Source organism: Chelmon rostratus, chromosome 16, assembly GCF_017976325.1.
Source record: "Chelmon rostratus isolate fCheRos1 chromosome 16, fCheRos1.pri, whole genome shotgun sequence".
Taxonomy (NCBI): Eukaryota; Metazoa; Chordata; class Actinopteri; order Chaetodontiformes; family Chaetodontidae; genus Chelmon; species Chelmon rostratus.
The window spans coordinates 8,106,894-8,118,167 of record NC_055673.1 but is presented as its reverse complement, the minus strand read 5'-3'; the positions used below and the strand labels follow the sequence as shown (position 1 = coordinate 8,118,167).

At 41.2% G+C, this 11,274-nt stretch overlaps 2 protein-coding genes across 2 annotated transcripts; one reads left to right on the top strand and one right to left on the bottom strand.

Annotated features, from left to right (window-relative positions):
* The first annotated feature begins 100 nt into the window (after positions 1-100).
* nelfe (negative elongation factor complex member E) lies at positions 101-4,014 on the top strand. Its single transcript, XM_041955655.1, has 11 exons — positions 101-144; positions 448-533; positions 671-740; positions 1,263-1,408; positions 1,507-1,581; positions 1,914-1,951; positions 2,051-2,328; positions 2,506-2,650; positions 2,752-2,806; positions 3,507-3,609; positions 3,707-4,014. The coding sequence occupies exons 2-11, from the start codon at positions 459-461 to the stop codon at positions 3,778-3,780; spliced, it is 1,059 nt and encodes a 352-aa protein (XP_041811589.1). The 5' UTR covers positions 101-144; positions 448-458; the 3' UTR covers positions 3,781-4,014.
* Positions 3,812-11,203, bottom strand: LOC121619770 (zinc finger and BTB domain-containing protein 12-like). Its single transcript, XM_041955654.1, has 5 exons — positions 10,946-11,203; positions 9,588-9,806; positions 9,300-9,494; positions 8,684-8,887; positions 3,812-7,341 (listed from the first exon to the last, which is right to left on the bottom strand). Exons 2-5 carry the CDS (start codon positions 9,789-9,791, stop codon positions 6,241-6,243), a joined length of 1,704 nt encoding a protein of 567 aa, XP_041811588.1. The 5' UTR covers positions 9,792-9,806; positions 10,946-11,203; the 3' UTR covers positions 3,812-6,240.
* Positions 11,204-11,274: the final 71 nt, after the last annotated feature.

Genomic DNA, 11,274 nt, shown 5'->3' with positions numbered 1-11,274 from the left:
ATATATATCGGTTTGTGTGCTTTGCTAAATGTTTTTTTGCTAACAGTTTTATCGCAAAAAAAAACAAACGTTGCCAGCAGCTGCGACGTCATATTTACGCGTCGGCGTATCTGTTGAACTAGGGGAACACCACCGTTTGAATTGGTAAGTGAATGGATTTGTCAGACAAAAGCTAATAACTTTTATATTAAGTAGTTTTAACAGATCATACATGTCTAATTATTCGGGCAGGCTTGTAGTTTACATTTGTAGGGTGGTCTGAATTAGCTACGCTTGTATTTACTAAGAAAGGAAGTCATGTTTTGGTTTGTGGCTAGCCACCTCATTAGCTTACCTTGGCTAGCGGGGGTGAACTAGTTGAAAACACATATGCAAACTTGTCAACGCCAGATGTGTTACTACAGCTATATTTATCACCATCTGTTCATGCAATTGTCTGTCTTGTAGCTTTTGCCGTCATGGTGGTGTTTCCGAGTTCGCTAACGGAGGAAGAGGAGGCACTGCAAAAGAAATATGCGAAACTCAAGAAAAAGGTGAGTAGCTGGAAACTTGCTCTCAAATCACCCGTTTTATCCACGGTTATAGAGTGTGTAACGTTGGAGGACCACACCGAAATTAGTCGCGATGTTGCTATTATTTTAACATTAAACTTTGTTCACTGGTTGTGCAGAAAAAGGCGCTGCTTGCCTTGAAGAAGCAGAGTTCAACCAATCAGACAAACCAGAGTGGCCTGAAACGGAGTAAGTGCATCGGACTCCATGTGCAGTGATGTACTTGTATGCTAACAGCTAAGTAAAATACACCATTTGTTTACTGTGTGTGTGTGTGTGTGTGTATATATATATATGTGTATTTATGTGTGTGTTATAACATCCCCAGTATGTATAATTGAATTCATTCATTTGCTCAGTCGCTTTAATCACATGACACCTGTTGAGAGTCTGAAACTTATGAACAAATATGTCAATGTCACAGGAATTTAAAAGCAAATGAAAACACACTGACAAGAGTTAATATTGTACGATTTTGAATGAATGTAAATAATAACCATTCTAACTACATGCAACAAAGAACTGGATAATATACAAATGACCTCCCTGCATATTTGTATACTTTACTATTTAAAATATTCAGGCTTCTGCAAGCCTCTTTTTCTATTACTGCAAAAGTAGCATGTATTTTCTTAACTGCCAATCAAACTACCTTAATCTACTTAAACACTGGCTATACTTGTCACTTCTTTCCACTTTGCTTCATCATAGCTTTGTCAGACCAGCCTGTCATTGACACCGCAACAGCAACAGAGCAAGCAAAGATGCTGATCAAGTCAGGCGCCATCAGTGCCATCAAATCAGAGAACAAGAACTCGGGCTTTAAACGCTCTCGAATGCTGGAAATAAAACTGAAGGTGAGCTGTTATTTCGTAGACAGTCTTGTTTAAGCTTAGCTGTTTTCTTGCTTTGTTGATTGATTTTTTTTTTAATTGTTGGTCTTTGTCTGCCACAGGACCCAGAGAAAGGCCCAGTTCCTGCTTTCTTACCATTCCAGAGGAGTGTGTCTACAGATGAAGAACAACCTGAGGTATAATGGGTATAAGATATGATAAAACATGGCTTCAAACAACCCTAAGAAATAAGCAGTTCCTCAACTTATGAGTATTAATGGAAAAAATACAGAGGCTGTCACGGCCAGTTGCCATTGCATTGTGACACATTCATGCCAGTTATTTTCTATTCAGAGTTAAATTCCCTTTTGTAGAATTTCTGTCAATGGCAGCTCCCAGTGGTAGCATTAAAAAGGCAAATGTCCCATATTATAAATGTTTATAAAAGCATATCAAGAAGTGACCTGTGTTGCACTTGAGCAGAAAACAAAAGCTTATCCTGATATTATCATATTTGTGCTTCTCCTAGTCTGGGAAGAGAGCCCACAGGAAATCTCTGTATGAGAGGTAATGTCCGAAAACCATCATGTTTAAGTAAAATCTGTTTAATATACTGACAATGAGAAACTGTGGGCGTAACATAATTTCCCCCATGTGGCCCTGCAGCTTTGTCAGCTCAAGTGACCGCTACCGGGACGAGGACGATGGAGGTGCCGTGTCATCCAGCCGCGAAATGGACAGAGACAGAGAGCGAGACCGCGACCGAGAGATGGATAGAGAGCGGGACAGAGACAGAGAAAGAGACCGGGACAGGGATAGAGACAGAGACAGAGGCAGGGAAAGAGACAGAGAACGGGACAGAGAGCGAGACAGAGATCGAAGCAGAGAGAGGGATCGAGACCGCGACAGGGAACGGGACAGAGACAGAGATGGACCGTTCAGACGTGAGTAACCAAATTCTGCTGTTATGGAGGGAGGCTATACAATTAAACAAGAAAAAAATCCGACATAGGGAAGGTAGAGATGTCTGCAGATATCTCATAATGTGGACGTAGTGTGGTGGTTGTCAAATGGCATCCCAGGGCACATAAATGATTTTTTTCCCATGTTGTCATTCTCAGGGTCAGATTCATACCCAGAGCGGCGAGGGGTGCGAAAAGGGAATACGGTGTATGTTTACGGCTCCGGACTCGTTGAGGACAGCCTTCGCTCGGCGTTCTCTCAACATGGAAACATCATCGACCTCTCCATGGACAACCCACGCAAGTATGGAACGGTTACACAAAAACATAGCCAGCTGTCTTTTCCTGCTTCTGTTTTATTCTGTGTTTACATTCTGATTTTGTATTTCCTGTTTCTCTTTCAAGTTGTGCATTTATCACATTTGAGAAGATGGAGTCTGCAGACCAGGCAGTGGCGGAGGTTGGTATAATCCAACGCAAGAAGGATTTAGGATTTTATCTGGTTCCCCGTTAGCTGATGCAGAACATCAGCTACACTTCATGGGGTCCGCATAAAAACATTACAACTGATAAGACACTTACAGACAAAACAACCACATGATATTAAAATCGGACAAGTTTAACTATGTTCTTTCTCACAAATATTACTATGCATATTCTTATTCATATAGTCAAAAAAACCTGACAGTTAAACAAATGATTTCTTCCTGCTGCAACTTCCAAAACAACAAACATAAGCAGGACCCAGTAAAGAAATATGAAACAGAATATTCATGAATAGATTGAAAGTGTGTTACAGCATGTGTAGTGCAACATAGATGTGGGTTTAATCTCATTTCATGTATATTGAAAACAAGAAACTGAAAATACTTAAATAATTTTCTGTCAAGTGTAGATATATGTAGAGATTGCCAAATATGTTCAAACTAGCAAAAAGATAATGATTGTAATAAAAAAAAGGAATTATATTCCCATGGTCAACTAGGACCTTTTGTGCTCAAGTAAATTTGTATTTTATTATGTCTAATAAATCAAATATTAATGAAATCTAGTCATTCTTTCAGTTTACTAGGAGACACCTTAAGGTTGTGGGGATGCCTTGCTCATATCAGCTGTGTACACAGCAGACTAGCACTCACCTCGCTGTTTTTGTCTGCCAGTTGAATGGAAGCACGGTGGGAGACGTTCACATCAAAGTCAGCATCGCCAGGAAGCAGCCCATGCTGGATGCTGCCACCGGCAAATCTGTGTGGGCTTCACTGGGTAAATACAGCACTCTGATTGTTAGTTTTAGACACTCAGACGCTCTTTGTCTGCACAGCCTGGACTAACCTTCACAAATGTCTTCATTCTTTCACAGCTGTGCAGAACAGCACTAAAGGCTCCTACAGGGACAAGAGGAACCAAGTGGTGTACAGTGAAGATTTCTTGTGATTGGGGAAAAAAAAAAGTTTATTTTTTCATGTAGCTTTTCATGCTTTTGCTTTAATGATAACATGTTCATGGGCTGCTTTAAGTGTCTGTTTGCAGGATAAATAGTAAATTAGTTATCTTCTGGATTAGATCACTGTAGTTCACATTGCTATGTGATGCTGTGTGTGGCAGCTTTTCTCATTAACTAGAGATACTGTTTTGTGGAGCACAATAAACAGTATCCATACATTGTTACCCTGAGTGTGATTTCCATGAGCCTTCTATCAACAAGACATCAAGTGGGAAAAGTATGTAAGTCGTAATGTATCATAATCAAAACCTCAACAATGCAGATGCGGGAGATATTCACAGCTACTGTGATCACTGTTACTGTAAACAGTGTAGTTATAGGTTGTAAGCGTTGCTAGTCAGTATTAAACTTTCTTAAAAAAAAAAAAACAATCGATTATCAAAATAGCTTGTGATTAATTTAATAGTTAATTAGCTCTAAATACCAAGTCCAAAACATCACAAATTATGTGGAAACTGGGGAAAAACAAATCCACACTTATTTCCACATACATTTTAAACAAGAGACATATGAATTATACCTCTTGGAGTATGTTCCAGGTATCTTCAAATGTCTCAACAAACCAGACTTAAAGACAGTTTGAAAGTCGGTAATACAAGGATTGGACAAACACACATATATAAAGCATATATATTCATGTTGCTATTGCAAGAAATAAAGTACAGTTCATCTAGATATGAGTATTTCCTAAACACATGAATAGAGACATAAAATACAGACATTTTATGGTCAAGAAACATACACAAATAAGTACACTTAAGTGTAAACCATGTGTAAATAATTAAAGCTATTAATAAAATCAAAGTTTAGATTATCTGTCACTGTGAAGATGGGTCCAAAGAGTCAATGGAAATGTTTCAGTCAGGATGCTGAGTTTATGAAGAGCATTTGAGATTAAAATGTGCAGGAAATATGCAATATCAGAATAATACAGAATCCTTTTGGACCTTATGTTTACACTGTCTTCTATTAGTTGGGTTATTGACACATTTGAAAATTTTTGCGACATACGCTCTGACAGAATTCTCATGTGTGCTAGTCTACTATTTGCTCACAGAAATGACATTTCTTTGTATGCTGCCTCCGAAAACAGCATTTACACAATAGGGAGCTACTATCTGCCTGGCGCCATGTGTCAGCATGGTAATGATTTTAAATCTATAATGAACATTCCTCTGGCACCTGGAAAACCCTGAACAAAGACAATGAGAAAGACAGATTGATGAGTGTGTGTATGTGTGTATCTATGTACGTCAAGGTGTAGTAACAGAAACGCATGGATGACCTGAGACATACTTCTCCAACACTGGAAGGGCAGTCGATCCCACAAAAGTTGAGTCGGGTAACTTTTGTAAGTGTTAACAAGTTACGTTAGCTCTTCCAATATTTTACACATTTTTTAAATCAACAGGTTGCTTTGATGATGTGATGAAGACCCCACAATGAGTGGCAGATTAGACCTTCAGGTAGGTTGAAGCCAGGTGGAGCCATGGAGTGAATCTTGTGATTTCATCAAATTATATAATAATACTGTACCATTTACTTATAACGGTAATAGCCCTGAACATTTGCAACAAAACTAACAGGAGTGTGAGACAGATGTCTGCAGAAGCATCTCGATAAACCGTTGTTGCATGTTACACCCACCGCTCCCTCCCCATGTTTCCAGTCTGCCTTTTAGCTGTTAAAACTGTCCAATAAAGGCAAAAATGCCCCCGAAAAAAAAAACACTTGTGTGGGCGGACTATTATAAAGATGACTAAAGTGTAAGAAATAGACTTTCCAATTATGTTATTTACACGTCATCTTTTCTTTGAACCGTGACCTGTCATCGTACTACATGTATTACATATATTCAAGTTTAAGATTAAAGTTCTGAGTCGAACTTACCGAACTATTTTAAGAGACATGAAAATCACAGGCTTTGTCACTGAGGACACTTCCACAAGTCACAGCAGGAGAAGCACGGGTGTAAATAATCAAATTAACAGTGGCTGGATTCTATTTAGCTGCTTCAGTTTAAGGGTCCTGGTATCGGTCATGCTGGCACACTCTCACGGCTTACTGGGACACTTGAATAGAGCTGAGCCACCGTTAATGTCATCTATAGTGCCTTTACTTTTTCTACTATGACAAATCAAAGTGTATGCTGTGAAAAGAGGCCTCTTTCCTTACTGTAAGAGACTGTGCTGTCTCTGTCATTTTTACCCATGTCCATCACTTTTTAATGCAAATGTTACCCATATATAGTCTGAGTTTTTAAAGGCCTCATAGTCAGTTTCTAGCACTTGCTTAATGTCCACATGGGGAAGGTGACCCCACAGACTGCCCCGCCCCCGGACAGCAGTAAGCTTGAGCTTTAGATGTTTAGACACTTAACTGTCTTTGGCCTATGACACTTGTTCGGTTACCAGACATTCGTGCTCTTCCTCTCGTATTTCTCCAGCAGCTCCCCTCGCTCTCTCCCTCTCCTCCTGCTCATGTAGGGAGTTCTGCCCCGTTGTTTTTCCGTGCTGTTCCTTCAGGTGGCGTCGTAAGGCGGGCTTGTGGGCAAAGCGGGCGTGGCAGTATGCGCAGCGGTGCGGTCGCTCGCCACTGTGGAGGTTCATGTGGTCTATCAGTGTGGATTTCTGGGTGAAAGTCTTATAGCACAGGGGGCACTGGTGGGTTTTGCCTGCGCCTCGGTGCACGGCCATGTGTCGGGTGAGGTTGGCGGAGTGGTGGAAGTGTTTGCCGCAGCAGGGGCAGGCATACAGCAGATGAGTGGAGCGGGAGTGGATGGCTAGGGAGTGGGCCGAGGGGAACGTCATGCCACAGTGCTCGCAGATTACGGGCCCAGCTACGCTTGAAGTGGATCCCACCACTGCCACAGACTCATCCCCTCCCTCGTTGGTTCCAGCAGTTGTCAACCCTGAACTCCCCTCACCAGCACCACAGCTGGAATCATCCAGGGCGTACTGGGTCAGACCACTGGCAGCCACGGGTGAGACCTTTTCTCCCTGAGTGTCGCCCATGCCGAAGTCTAACCGTGGTAGTTCAACTGAGTAGTAACCTCCAGCCTTAAGCCCATCGGGGTTGTAGTCCAGCCCGAAACTCCCTCCTATCCCTGCAGTTGCCAGACACCACAAATCCTGTTGGTGATCTATGACTTGAGGTCTTTTCTCCTGTGATGACACCCACCTTCTCCTCTTAAAACCCCGCCCCCTGCCTCTACCTCTGCCCTGGCCAATTTTAGGGTCAGGCAGCCTGCGCCTGAAAACATGTCCCCCAGTACCGAGATCTTCATCTGTTGGATTTAAGTCACTTTCAATGCTTTCTCCTCCAATCACAACACCCTCTGTCTCTGGGTAACAGGCATCTTGGGGTCCATCGGAGGGAGCTCCTCTCTCCTCTTCCCTGTCTCTGTTCATCTGCTCTTCTTCAGAGATGTACACTCTGAACACATCGTAGTCCTCCTGTCTGGCTTCTTCGTCCTCATCTGATGCATTAACCTGTAATAGAAACGTAGACTGCGTTAAGTTCAAAATGCTCGTTGCCATTTTTGACATATGAAAATCCTGCAAGGACAAAGGAAGGAGGAAACAGCTCAATAGGATCCATAGGACTGCATCTGCAGTCTTTTACGCAGTGGTCTGCTGGGGCTGCAGAAGCTCTGAGAGGGGCAGAAAGAGACTTAATAAACTGGTCAGGAGAGCTGGCTCTGTCCTGGACAGCCCTCTGGACACCACTGAGGATGTAGGTGAGAGGAGGATGTTAGCCAAGGTGACATCCATCATTGACAACCCTTCCCACCCCCTGCATGACACAGTGGGGGCCCTTAGCAGCTCCTTTAGTAACAGACTCTTGCATCCAGTGTGTAAGAAGGAACGCTACCGCAGGTCCTTCATTCCATCAGCTGTCAGATTATTCTACTCCAGCACCACTTAACATAAGACTGTGTTGATGTTGTTTGACAAATTACGCTCATATGCATACTTTTGTGCAATATTACATAGCATTTACTGTTTTGTATACTTTATTATTCTGTGCAATAGTAGTAACACTATTTATTGTTATTTTTAATCGGAAGGCAGCTTACATTGCTTTTTTTCCCCCACAGCTACTGGGGCAATACACACTTTTTACATATTTCTTATATGCATTTTTTTCTACATTTTTTTTTCTTTTATATAGTCAATTTGCTTGTATAATATGTACATATATAGTCTACTTTTTATTTTGTTTTTTTCAAATGTTCTCTACCTCTGCTGCTATTTTTTTCCCTTCCCACTGCTTTCAGTGCTGCTGTAATGCCCAAATTTCCCCGACTGGGGATAAATAAAGTTTTATCTTATCTTATCTTAAGACTTTGTGCAGTCCAGTTTGTTGTTGAGGTGAACATCCAGGTATTTATACTCACCCACGATCTCAATGTCGAATGACATGCAGAAATAAATATTACCCAACAACAGAAATTAAATGGATCAGTGCACACAACTCTTCAGTCTCTTCTAAATCACCTCTTACAATTCACTTCCATCAGGAAGCCATTTCTGAACTTGTAACTTGTAATTTTTTTATTCAGTTTTGGTTTAATTTTTGTATGTTCTATGTATATTCTTTGTATCCTAAATGTTTTACTATTTTGCTCTGTGTTAAACATCTAAATTCTTCCTCTAATCTAATTATTTTAGAATTTTTAGCATGTACACAGTCTGTAGCACTTCCTTTTATAAAAGTACCATAGAAATTATTATTATTATCATTCTTTCCTGATTGTGGTAGATTTGTAAATTCAATGTAGATTACAAAAAAAATGTACCCTGGTCTCAGGTTTTTCTTTCACAAACAAACCTTAATAGATGGCTCATCCAGCATGGGACTGTCACCCTGGTGTTGACTGCTGCCCTGAGCAGACATATCGCTGTTGTTCTCCTCTCCTGAGCGTAACACGGGACTGTGTGGGTGCACAGGGGAGGGTCGGCCCGTGGGAGGAGATGCAGATCCAACAGAATGAATGCTTCCACTGACAATCACTGGTTGAGCCTGTCTCGGCTCCTTTTGAAGGACAAAATGGGAAAAAACAGGTTATGGGATTGCTAGAAAACTAGGAAAAAAGCATCACTGCAAGCTATGAAAGAGCTGAGAACATGTTAATGTATGTCCAAAATGCAGAAAAAAGTGGTAATAGGTGTGCAATTGAAAATGACGCATATGGCACCATACAAAAACGAGGAGATAAGTACTTACCCATGGTTAGGATAAAACTGAAAAAAAAACACTCAAGTTTGTTTTTTACATTCAAGGCTTTGATTGATTTACGTGTTACTGGAAAAATGAAAGACAGATGCAGTCTATAAATGAAGTCAAGAAAATCAAGCAGGGGTAAATACTTTTCCATAATTGCACAACATATGCATTAATTAGAAAAAACGATGATAACCATTTATGATTGTTTTGGATTACTAACCTTTGGTCGACTGGGGTTCTTTAGCTGCATGTACTTCTTCAGTGCTCCTCGGCAGCGCTCCACAATATGCTCCATCTGTAGATAGCTGGCAGCGGTCAGGTAGTTGACAATCTCCTCAGGGTTAAACTGCAGGATGCCAGTGTAACATGACTGAAGCAGATCACACACCACTGTGGAGCTGTACAGCATCGACACCTGGATAAACAAATAAGGACGTCCGTTTTTACTCAGCAGAGACACAATGACAGCCCTGACTGTAGGATGTTTTGTGTGTTGACATCTGCCTACCTGAAGTTTGGAGGAGGGGTTGAGGAGGAACTGGTCCCGTAAGAAGGGCGAGCAAGCAGCCAACACCACCTTATGTCCCCTGAATGTCTGATTGTCGCTGGCCACAATGGTGATGTCACAGAAGTGCTGGCGGGACCTCAGTGAATTCATGTGCTTCAAGGTTGTGTCCCCGTGGCCCGGTAACCGGAAACAAAGCATCTCCATCTTGTCTGAAGTGAACTGGAGAAGTATTCAATACGAATAACTCCATGAGGTGCTTTTTAAATGAGATTATCAAAAAGGCAGGCACAAAATGCAAAATGGTGAGACAAATAAAAGCCACAAACAGTGTGTTGACTACCTGATACATCTTGGTCACATGATCTGAAACACAGGTATCTGAGATCAGACACTTTGTGCTCCTGTCTAGTTCCACAAGAGCTCAAGATTGCACTGAAGCAGAACTTGGAATGCAGCCACTCTAGTCTGATACTTGAGGCAAATAGTAGGATTATAAACAAGTTTTTCTTGGCATCTTTGGGTTTTGAACAAGTTGTCAGACATTCGACACAACACACAACAGAAATTGTAATAGTAATTTTTCACTATTTCGGAAATTTCTTAATTGTGCAAGTAATTGTCGATAATGAATTTATAGATCTTGCTGTAGCACCCACCGTTTCAATATCGACAAAACACATCCAAGCACTGATAAATCATCTAGCATCTAAATCAAATAGCCCAACGTGTGGATTCAGGTCGAGATGGACAAAACCGGCAAAAGACAAATATCACAGACTAATTGAGCCAATGTCACGGTAATAATGAAGACATTAAGATAATTATACACCGATTATTAATGGATATATCGTTGGCAATAAAATCTTCACTAGCTACTAAGTGATGGGCCCTCTGAGAAAAAGCAGCAGTGATATAGATATGATGGCTAAACAAAAAGAAACAATAATTAGCCATTCAATTCAGGTTGAACAGTAAAGTATCCTAAAGTAGGTTTACAGGATTGTATCACTTGACATGCAGTTTTAAGACCAAGAAGAGACACCATCTTATCTGTATCACGAATCTATTACTGCGTGTTATAGTAACGTACTTAAATTTTACAGATAATATTACCTGTTTCGATTGCGGGAAAGGCTAATAAAATCAGGTTGCTATTCGACTGGTGTGGCTACCATAATGGGCTGACATAGATCATAACATAATTGTTTTCCTCCTTTCCTTTTGGCCTAATGTTACGTTAAACCACTCTGGACGTTAGCTAACGTTAGCTACTAGTTAGCTTGGTGGCAGCAGCTAGTGACCAACCACAGAAACAAACAAAAGCTTCCCATTAATCGTAAAACTTTGGTGTCACTCACGTTCCCCTTTCCCTTTTGTTGAACGTCCTTTTGGCTTTCCAAAATAACAAACACCGGTTTGTTTCGACTGGACAATCGTTGACTAAGGCGACGTTAGTTAGCCGGCAGTATTTCGTTCCTCATGCCCATTGCCACTAGCTAATACCTCGATTCCTATTTACTTTTTGGCCTCTTTGGGAGGAAGCGCATCTCGTGACAACAAATACAAACCGTTGGTCTTTCGCCACCAAACTGACTTTGAATCGGTTTCAGTGGGAGGGTTCTCCTCGCAGTTAGCCGTAAAATCAGAGTACGCTCACTGACTTCTGATCAGCGCTTCACAAATAAAC